General features: G+C 35.2%; 1 protein-coding gene across 1 annotated transcript in view; it reads left to right on the top strand.

Annotated features, from left to right (window-relative positions):
* Positions 1-10,623, top strand: part of LOC140744279 (uncharacterized) — a 69,962-nt gene extending 59,339 nt beyond the window's left edge. The window contains exons 5-6 of the mRNA XM_073075834.1: positions 1,170-1,389; positions 9,536-10,623. Of these exons, the coding sequence (XP_072931935.1) occupies positions 1,170-1,389; positions 9,536-9,618 (303 nt within the window). The 3' untranslated portion in view covers positions 9,619-10,623. The remainder of the gene's footprint in view (positions 1-1,169; positions 1,390-9,535) is intronic.
* Positions 10,624-12,058: the final 1,435 nt, after the last annotated feature.

Below are 12,058 nucleotides of genomic sequence, written 5' to 3'. Positions count from 1 at the left end.
CGTTTTAGCCGCTGGGCACAGAACCCCAAAGTAACGAATTCAATATATGTACATGCAATTATTCATCCATTAACTGAAAACAGTTCCACATTAAATTATACGAGATGGATCGCTCTTTATAGCGGTTAGCGGTTATCCCATTATCGAAGTATCATTCAGATAATAACTTCATTATACGTCAGTAATTCACGCACGAGTAGCTACGTCTAAATGTTTCGTAATTAATAAAACATGTAATGTTTCACTACATTTTAAATTAAATTTTATGCGACATATTTTTAAATTCTGTAAGTGAAAAAATATTGTAGTATTGTGAAACAAAAATTTACTATTAAACTTAAAACTAAACATATATTTGGCAGAACATAGAATTAATAATCAGAAGTTGATGACGATAATTACACCATATTATGTTTGTGTATTTGTTGGAGTTTACTTCTTAAGAAACGATTTGAGTTATAAGGCCCGGTACGGAAATTTTATGAGTAAAATCAAGTGTAACACGAAAAGTTGAGGCGTAACGTAGAAAGAGACAAACATATATATCTGTAGGATTGAACGTGTAAAAGAATGAGATGGAATACATTACACAGCGTATCTCATTCTCGGGGTCTCCTCTTTGCGCGATACTTCGTAGTCTCACTGTATAGTTCACTACCTCCAGTCTGAGAGTTGAATGTGTGCGTATGTTTGTACGTGTGTGTTGCGCGCCTGCGTATTACGAAGTTCTGCCACAACTTGTGTACTGCTGCCGAGTACAGGGTATGCATGCTGTATAATAAATGCATATAGTAGCATCTATTGTATACATCTATATACAACGTACATAAACAGCAACCTAACCATCAAGTTTTAATGTTTTTATTATTATTATTATTTATATTATTTTGTAACATACTTTATGTAATACGCATTATTGAAGTAATATAAATAATCCAAATAATTACAGATATATGTTTGTTTCTCTTATCATTTTAGCAGATACGTTCATTTACCCATTTTTTCTATTCGATATATATCATAATTATCGTTCGTAAGGAGTAAACTCCAATCGTGCGTCGTAGCTGACACACACACACTTTTTTTTTTTGTGTGTCCATTACAACACTAGGATCAGAAAAAAATCAGATAAGATTGATGACGACAATAACACAGCATTTTTCTTCCAGCCTGAACCCTGGCAGCGTACAGAGCTAGGTCCACCAAGAGACGGCGGCTTGCGGGCATCATGGCGTGTACTCCGGTACACCATGCCGACCACCGCGAGCGGGTCGCTGCGTATCCGCTGCGAGTCTATCCTTGTAGTAGAACCACCAGTAGAGAGAGAAACCACGTCCATTATAACTGTGTTCTCGCATACGGAGAACTCGAAGTTTGTATCTACTAAAGGTATGTATAATTAAAGTGATGATAACTATTGATGCAATATTTGATGTTGTGACTGTTAATAGCAAAAAATCAACAGAAATATAAAAACTAATTGATCTCTTTATGTATTCATTTTTTTTTCTAATATAGAAAGAAATTAGCACGCAGTCCATCTAATGGTAGGTAATTAGCCATTGCCATTCGTAGATACCTTTACTGAACTCTAAATTGGATTAGTGTTTTATATCGACTACAATGGGTTGCTACCCTTTAGGTCTAATTTGGAATGTATGTTTTCACGCCCGTTATTAATAATCAATCTATCGAAATATTTTTACTGACGATTTAAGCCAAAGATTGAAATTTGACAATTACTTAAATGCAGAAATTGTTAAATGTCGATATTTGGTTGGCAAAACATTCGATAGATTTATTCATAACGAGCTTTAATGTATCTAACCTAACCTAACCACACCCTTTACACCAGAACACACTTAACACTGTTTAATGATCAAACGATAAATAGCATAACTTTGTAATGAACGCAACTTTATTGTTATTGTATATCAGATTTCGCGATTCCAAATTGTTATTGAAGTTATTACGCTCCAATACAGATTCCGCGAAGTCGTGAGTATTAGGGAATAATCCTTCTTCTGTGGTAAGCGATTTGTTTCGATCAAACGGCTTCATCTGAACAAATATTGTTCTAGTTTCGAAGGTTCACAAAAACGACGCTTTGTACATTTAGCCTTACACTAGGCTACCTTGTGGCGTGGGTGCGATGGACACAAACTTAGTCGAATACACAAACGCTCAGATCCAGAACAGAAAACTAAATATATCTGTCTGGCCGGGGATCGAACCCTCCACACAGACCAGTATGACAGCTTCGCCACGCGTGTCGTAAGGGTAGTAGGAACCCATTATGGTTCGACACCAGAGACACTGCCTCACCTATGTCTGCCTAATAACAGCAGTGTTATGCGCTGCTGTGTTCCACTTTGAAGAGCGTAGTAAAGGCGACAAACTTATCCGAGGCATTCTAACTTAGTCCTCAGGAGTAGCAACGCGTCTGTGGTCAACCTCAGTTAGGATTTTAATCTTATCTGAGGTTATAACAGATGTCCATGAGCGGCAAGAGCCACACACCACCGGGTGGACTGCATGCTCGTATACAACTTCAATATTATATTATAAAAAAGTTAGTAACTAAATGTTCAAACTTAGAAAATGTGAACATCAAATTATACTGATAAACGAAACATTTTGATAAGTGAGCGCTGAAAACCATTTCCGTAATGCACTATTCTGAATAGAATCTGAATTTAATATCGCTAAACGTAATTCGTACTCGGATATAAGCATAATCCATTTAAACTGATTAAAGATGGACAAACTGCAATTTTGTGACTAAAAAATAACGCTTTCCACGTTCATAATCCAAGCCTGGTATTTTTTTTATGATATAGGAGTACCAGACGAGCATGCAGTCTACCTGATGGTAAGTGGCTACTGCCGCCCATGGACACCTGTAATCAACTCCAGATAGGATTAAACCCCTACCTGAGGTCAGCCACAAAAACGCCGTTACTCCTAAGGAATAAGCTGGAACGCCTCGGAAAAGTATTTCTCCCTTACCACACCCATCAAACCAGAACACAGCAGTGCTTAACAATGCTGTTAATAGGTAGAAATAGGTGTGGCGGTGGTGCTGCCGGAGTCGAGTCACAAAGAGTTCTAGCGCCTGTAAAATTTATTCATGTGTAGGGTTGTATTTATACCTACAAACTACATCGAAAACTCACACCTAAGTCAAAAATTTAATTTCTCTCGATATTTGCCATTTGAATTCGAACCCGGTCTCGTCTTCGTTACAGATAGATATAGTTACCGCTGCGCAACGCCATTCGTCGGTACGACCTAGATTTTCTGATTATATTAATTTTATGAAGGCACCTATACCTAGATTATAGATTACAAGAACTCATATAGTATTGAATCAGTTGAAGTGGGTATGCAATCCATTAATATTATTAGGTCTGTAACCTATAGATATCTCTGCAACGAACATACATGCAAAATTGGTCCGTTTTTTTAAAAGCGGTCATAATTTTTTCAGTCACTCCAAAACAAGTATCACTTAAAAAAACAGAGGCTTGTGCCTATTCGAATCTGCACCCCCAATACTTCTCACAGTACAGAACAAAGGTTTTGGACAAAACGCTATTTTAACGCCAGTGCTACCAAAAAGTAATTCAATTACACCGTTGTATCCGTGTTGATACACGTCAACAATGGAATTCAATTGGACAGTTTGGCAGTTTTTTTAGGGTTCCGTACCCATAAGGTAAAAAAAGAACCCTCTTACTAAGCTTTGTCTGTCGAATATGATATGATAAGTCTTGTATCTTAATAGATAAACACATGACGTTTCTACAGAATGTGTATAAGGGTGGTTGCTATAACAACAAATACAAAAAAAATGAAAATAAAAACGTGTCCCTATATAGAAAACCGCTATTTTTCCGCGTTTTTCGCTTTATATAATAATAATATTGCTAATAAGTAAACAGCTGAAAAGGAGAATGCCCATTCTTGGTACTGATTTTTCTCATGCGTCAAAATGAAGGTAATATTAAAATTATTTTTTGATTTTTTTACATAATTTGTCGATCAGAATAGTTTCTTTGAACAGGGGATTTCATTTAAGATATAATAAGACGAAATGTTGACTGTTGTTCTTAAAAATTAAAATGGCGGTATTTTATACTCGGAATTCAATACGATCTATTAGTGTTTTGACTAATGATTTTTCTCATGTGTCAAAATGAAAGTAATATTAAAATTACTTTTTGTTTTTTTTACATAGTTTGTCGATCAGAATAGTTTCTTTGAACAGAGGATCCCATTTAAGATAAAATAAGACGAAAAGTTGATTGTTGTTCTTAAAAATTAAAATGGCGGTATAATATACTCGGAATTCGTTATTTTAGGTTTTTAGGATTATTTTAGGTTTTTTTACCTACTACCTTTAAAAGTAAATGGGATATGTTAATCGAACTATATTATAGGTGCCTACTATCAGTTAAAACCGACCATCAAACTATCGTCGTATATTTTCGATTTTGAGGTTATGTAACATTTCGGTAAATAACTTCCGAATCCGGGTGCTGATCTAAAAAATAATTATTGGTGGTAGTATTTGGTTAATTATACATCGTCCACAACAAGTTTCAATTTGATGCAACTCTGGACGGCGGTCCATACTTTCATGGGCATAGTCCTTTCACAATGCATTTACTTCTATAGCTACTACATAGATTAGTAAAGATTACTCACTCTTAACTTGAAAATGTGCCCAGTTTTGAGAATTGAAATACTTGCGTAAAAAAGTTTTGCCACGTCTCCGTGCTAAAATATCCCTAAAATATTTGAAATAATTATTTATTTATTGTGTAAATTCATGTAAATTACGCAGTATTAGTTATTTATTCGTAAATTTTCTCTAAAAATGTTTTTATTTGTCAAGAATTCAAAAAAAGAACTTACGATAATAAGCCATTTGTCGCTTCATTCAATTTCAAGGCGGCGAAGTATCTTTACTAATTTATGAGCTACTATGATAACAGACTGAAAATAAAAAATAAAAATTTGGTGCTACAGAACCATCTGTTTGCAACTTGAATCAACTCACACTTTGCCAATTTTTCATACAAAATGCTATATTTTGTTCACACTACATAGAACTGTGTAAAACTATTTGATTAGATTGCTTCAAATGGTGGTACTCAGATAGATGCGTCACGGGCAGACGGTTATTGCATTAGGAAATTGTTGCAGTTGTATTTTATCGTTGAAAGCACGTACGGGACAGGTGATTTAAAGATAAACGCTTCGTATAGAATATTTTTATGAAATTGAAATACATAAAAAATCGAAGAAATGTGGTTTGACACAAGCTTTTATTGCTTGTTAGTAAAATAAGAACTAACTGTTAAAATAATTATTCCAATAGGAAGAAAAGATTTATAAATAACTTAACTTTGTAATTAACGCAACTTTATTGTTATTGTGTATCAGATTTCGCGATTCCGATTTATGATTGAAGTTATCAAGCTCCAATACAGATTCGGCGAATTAAATGTATTAGGGAATAATCTTTTTTATGTGGTAAGCGGTTTTATTTGAACAAACGGCTTCATCTAAATAAATGTTGTACTAATTCCGAAGGTTTAAAAACACACTTTTAACACTCACAGCCCCACACTAGAAAATGTTATGTCATGGGTGCGATGGACACAAACATAGACAAATACACACAAATCCGGAATCTAAATTGATCATTTACATATCTGTCTGGCCGGGGATCGAACCCAGAACCCGGATTAGATTGCTTCAAATGGTGGTACTCAGATAGATGCGTCACGGTTAGTCGGTTATTGTATTAGGAAATTGTTGCACTTGTATTTTATCGTTGAAAGCACGTACGGAACAGATGATTTGAAGATAAACGCTTCGTGTTGTATATTTTTATAAAATTCAAGTATATAAATAATAAAACCATCTTTTAATACAGCTTTTATTGCTTGTTAAAACAAAATAAGAACTAAAACGTTAAAACAACAATTCCGATTGGGAGTAAGCCTTTTTATACTAAAACCTTTTTATACTTGCAATAAAATAAAAAAGGTGTAATTAAAGGCAGACACTGGGACTGGTGAAAGTAAATAAAAGCTTGTGAAAAGCTTGTAAAAATGAGCATGCAGACTTCTGACGGAGATATCAGTAAATAAATCCAATTAGGTAATCCTCAAAACATTGATAGGCTATTGGTTTGAAACTCGATCTGTCAGTTGAGTTTAAATCTCAGGCACCTCTGATTTTCAAAGTCGTTTGCCTCAATTTAACGTTTCACCGGTTCCTTCAGGAAACACTATTAAGAAACCATCATACTGATCAATTTAAAAAATAAATCCACGGTTTGCACTACGGGAGTGCCGGCAGAAGTAATAACCTAAACTGAACAATAAAATATAAAAAAATAAAAATTAAAGTATTTCCATATTTTTCTAACTGACGCCGGATGACATCTAGACTTTTGCAATTGACTTTGCTGTCTTACGAATTTTCGATCAGGCCATGTGTCGTGACGCGAGTTTAACATTTTTTACCCATCACAAAAAGTGCACAACGCCGCTAAAGAAGTTTTCATGTACTACTCGTATGTGAAGTCTACCAATTTGCACTTGCCCAGCGCCTTCGATATTGACCTAATGCTTATTATTCTGAGACGAGACGTGCCCAGCAGTAAAACTGTAATGGCCTACCCAATACTGATTAATTATGGTAATGTATTGATGACCCGCGTGGCGAAGCGGTCACCATATCGGTCTGACGCGCAAAGGGTTCGATCCCCGGCCAGACAGACATCTGAATGATGAATCTGTTCTGGGTCTGGGTGTTTGTGTATTCGTCTGTGTGTGTGTGTGTGCGTCTGTCTGTGTGTGACCATGGTAACCACGCCACAGGGAATCCTGTAGTGTTGTATAGAAAACGCCTTTAAATTTATAATGAAAACGTTCTTCGCCTCTTACTCGTCATATCTACATTTCTGTCTTAGTTATGACAGTAATAATTACGCTATTGTACCGTGGAGGATGTAGGAAGGAATAATTACTAGCAGCTATGCGAGTATCTGTGACCTACTTCAGATCTCCAATCGTTTATTTATGCTTCGTTCCAGATGTTAACAGGGAACAAGATTCGCATTAGTCAGATTGCAAACTGTTAGCTATTTTATTACTTTAAAATATTTTGACGATCCGCGTTGTGGAGGAGTCCCATCTAACACGCAGGGGGTTTCGGGTTCGATCCTAGGCAAGACAAATAAGTAAATATGAATAAAGTTTTCTTTCTGTGTCTGGGTGTTTGTGTTGCCGTCTTCATGTGTGTTCATGACATCCACGACACAAGAGTAACATGAGTGTAACATGTAGTGTGAAAGCGTTATTTATTTATTCATCGTTAATAATAACTTATTGAAATGATTATGGTTCGTACGAATAACAAGGACACTATCAATGAAGGAGTTATAGGATAATATAAACGAACTTGCAGGATTAATCACGATATATTACTTGGAATCTGTACACTACATTAAACATACACTTGACAGACAGACTGATCAAATCAAAGAGTGACACATAGATATATTTAAAAGTAAATTAATTTACATTGACTTTATATATGTATCTTCAACAATCAACCTAAAGACGATATCGATTTCAAAAGGAATTAGCCTAACGAAAGAATAATTTGACATGGGACTCTTCAAGAAGGGTGCAAAAAGAGCTCTCCTTCAAAGCCGGCGATGCTTTGCCGATTCCTCTGGTATTGCAAATGTTTACAGGTGACGGTGGTCGTCCGTCTAACTAACGACAAGGCAGACGGGCCACCTGGTGGAAAGCAGTCACATATAAAACATGTAAAAAATGTCAGCGTATTTTTGAAGACAAATACGTATTTCAGCGATTGTTTGGTCCTGGCGACCTTTTTTTTCTTCAGTGTCATCACATTATATTTTCGCTGATATACGAGTATAGGTACATATTTCACAGACTTTTTGATAATAATGACCTTATTTTTAGCTGATAAATATACATTTCAGAGATTTCTTTGCCTATATACCACCTATCCGGCAGTGTACGTTTTAAAGGCAAATTACGAGATTTTATCTGTTTACGAGAAATAAACCTACACTTGGCAACCCTGCCCTATGGCATTGCTTTAAATAAAACACTTTGATGTTTTTTTAGGGTTCTGTACCCAAAGGGTAAAACGGAACCCTATTTCTAAGACTTCGCTGTATGTCCGTCTGTCACAGGGCTATATCTCCGGAACCGTAATTAATAGACATATGACATTTTTACAGATAATAATGCATAACGGTGGCCGCTATAACAAATACTAAGAATAAAATAAAGTTGAATAATAAAGGGGGGTCATACAACAGACCGGTATTATCCGGCAATTTTCGATCTTACAGTCAAAACGTACTAGGAAGACGGATGAAATTTTTACAATCCGTTTACTACTATAACTGGTTTTATAATAAATACAAATAAAAACCATAAAACATATTTTAATATAGTTAATATAATTTTATTATACGTTGTTTACGTATCATTTATCATCACCCAACGCCATTTATTTTTGTGTCATATAACTAAGTATTGTTGAAAATAATAAAATGAATAAAAATAATGATCTGCGCATTTACCGCTAAAAAAACCCCATTCGTCATAGCGCCACGGTTCCAAGGTATCCCGCTCACCATTGGTAAAAGTGTGGGGATCCTGGGAGTTGACATATCGTGTGACGTGCAGTCCCGGGGTCATTTGGATGTTAAGGCGAAGTTGGCATCAAGAAAACTGGGCGTCTTGAACAGAGCGAAGCGGTACTTCAGCGCGGGGCAACTCCTTCTGCTTTACAAGGCGCAAGTGAGACCCCACATGGAGTACTGCTCACATCTCTGGGCAGGGGCGCCCCAATACCAACTTAACCCACTTGACTCCGTGCAGAAACGCGCGGTCCGAATCGTCAACGACCCGGTGATCTCCGATCGGTTAGAACCTTTGAGTTTGCGGAGGGACATAGGTTCCCTCTGTGTGTTCTACCGGCTTTACAATGGTGGGTGTTCCGAGGAACTGTTTGACCTGGTGCCTACGTCACCATTCCTCCATCGCACCACTCGCCGAACGATGAAGTTCCATCCACACCAACTGGACTCGTGGCGGTCCTCCACGGTTCGGTTTGCACGGACGTTCTTGCCGCGGACGTGTAAGATGTGGAATGAACTTCCTCCTGAGGTATTCCCGGAGCGCTATGACATGGGGCTCTTCAAAAAAGGTGCAAAAAGAGCTCTCATACAAAGCCGGCGATGCATTGGCGACTCCTCTGGTGTTGCAAATGTCCATAGGCGGCGTTGACTACTTTCCATCAGGTAGCACGTCTGCCTAATCGTTAGGTTATAGGATAAAAAAAAAAAAAAAAAAAATGAACATTTGGTGGTACGGAAGCCTCCATGTGCGAGTTTGACTCGTACTTAGCAATTTATTTTATGATATAATCGTTCTAACCATCTAACAGTCTTCTTTTGTTTCAGGTATTAGCGAGGGACATAGTAAAAGTGGGACAAGAGTTACGATCTGGACGCTTATAATAATATTAATGTGTTTGAGCTTATGAGGATCGTTTGGTGAACTGTCTCGTGATACTAGTATAAGTGTAGATATCCAGATTGGCCTGATAACACAAGTGTAACGAACTGAATATTATAAAACGCTCGATAGTAATAATCATTCTGTCTAATTGTGGGTTACTAAGGATCGAAAGTTAATTCCGTCTTCAAACAAATTGTCATTTTTTATCTTTCACAGGCACTAATTGGATGGATTGGTTATTAATAATGATCGTGAATATGTATTGTATATATGTTATACGCGCCAATAAAGAATGTAACTGAAAATGTCCATATTTTGTAAAAAAATTTAGTCGTTTAAATAAATTTGAAGTTTTTAATAATTTAGCGATATTACATTTCTTTGGATTTTTATTTTATGTTTCAATTTCGTGTTAACTCTCTGTCAACTCTCTAAATTATAAAGTGTACAGAAAGTTTTATATGAAATAAAACGTAAAAATATTAAAGTAAATTGTGTGTCGAGTAAAATATATTATGTGTTGCAATTAAAGGCATATAGTTTCAATTCTAATCCAAATACGAATGAACGAAAATTATTAACAAAATAAACGAGATTTATTCGCAATTAATTTGACGTTTACAAACGTTATTAATCTCGTTTTGTCAAAAGCGTAATGTGTCATTTTCAATTTAATTCTTTAATGGCGTGGCTTAAATTATTATATTACGGATCAAATCATTTATCTAAATTATCATCATGAATTTAATTCAATGTGTAAACATTCTTTATTTTTTGTATATTAAAAAGGTTGTTTATGTATGTCGAATGTATAAAGTAATATTAATTTATGATACGAGGGTGTACCTGGGCTGAATAGATAAGGTTGTAAATTCTTATTAAACGTGATATGAGACACAGAACTCTACATGTAAACTGATTGTACATTATAAACGTATACTGTAGAGACGTATGTAGAGTTTGGTGTCTGATTTCACTGTTTCTATATATGTAATTTTTTATGATTTGTGTATAAATACTTTTATACAAACTGTCTTTTTTATTTTCTTTTAAAAACTGATGTTATTTAAAGGCATTATTTTAATGGTAGTAAGAACAGTGTTAAAAGGTTTTATTTCACCATATATCGAAGTGCATTAAGTATTATTTTAGAAATTTATTTTATCCATTTTTATACAATTAAAAATTGATTTAACTACTATCCATTTATCCTTGACATAAAGACTAATTATGATTAATGAGATAAATATGTAATATAATTGTATTATAAAATTAATATAATATTTTAAGAATAAATACGAACTGCTAAAAAAATTATGAGATGCAGCTCAGTGAAATGAGTTCATTTAGAAATATTAACCTAATGGCACTACGTTCGCCCAATACCAAGGTAGATAACGTTAAGAGGTCATTTATATAGACGCCGACTTACACCGCCGAAAGTTTAAAAAAGGCCTGTTTTTGCTACACTTCAAAAATATTCGGGTGGAACGTTTTACTATTAAAATTTAACATTTTAGAAATCTCAATATACTTCCGTAAAAAAAATCTGGGTAAAATCAAATTAAGTTATTTAAGTCGGCGCTGAAAACCGGCGTCCTTATAAACGCACCTTTAAAGCATACAAGCAATCAGTGGGGAGTGAAACACGAGATGAGTGGTATTGTTTTGCAGCGGCCTTTAAAAAATGTCGTGCATTTTCCCCGTATTTTCGTCACAATGTACCCCGCTAGCGAAACGAATCTAGCCCCTATTATGAGGTAATAAGGGGTACTATCGCTTGCGAAGATCTGGCCTACTTTTTTATCTGTTTTACTACAGGTCAGGAATCCACAGCTATCTATAAGGACCCTGTTACACTGCGATTGAGTAGTGCTAGTTATGTCGTCTGTTCAACCGATACTTTTTAAAAAAATCACGCGAATCACAAAATGTAACTCGCACAGAAAACGTCTAAATATGATCCTGTATATTATAAGTTAATAATATTTTAAAGGTCGATTCAATACAAACAGATGTAAAATACACTATATTTATATCGATAATCGATTTGGTACGCAATTAACGGATCGGCTTAAAATAATGAAAGATACAAATATTAAGCGAAAGAGAGTTTCACAATGATCTCCAGTATTACTCTGTAAGATACTCTCTAATAAAAATGCGAATATCGATACATCAGAATGGAATGCTCTGAAATGACTGAAATTATAGCAAATGATTATAATCCACTGGCATACCATATAATGTAATCTGTCAAGTCGTTTGGGATACGGAGCGTGCCAAAGAATGACACATGCATAAATACGTTTAAAATAACATTACCCTCCACAGTCAGTTAAAAACTTTGGAGAACAAAAATCGATTTTACAGAATAGCACTGCAGAAATAGTAGTTAGCAATCATTCAGTAATCAAATATATTTTACATTATAAATATTATTATTAAATACGTTTTCTTTATTA

The sequence above is a fragment of the Epargyreus clarus genome, unplaced genomic scaffold, assembly GCF_041222505.1.
Source record: "Epargyreus clarus isolate Ecla_fem2 unplaced genomic scaffold, WU_Ecla_fem_2.2 ptg000008l, whole genome shotgun sequence".
NCBI classification, from domain to species: domain Eukaryota; kingdom Metazoa; phylum Arthropoda; class Insecta; order Lepidoptera; family Hesperiidae; genus Epargyreus; species Epargyreus clarus.
Note: the sequence above shows the minus strand (reverse complement) of the source record. Positions and strands in the feature narration are given on the sequence as shown.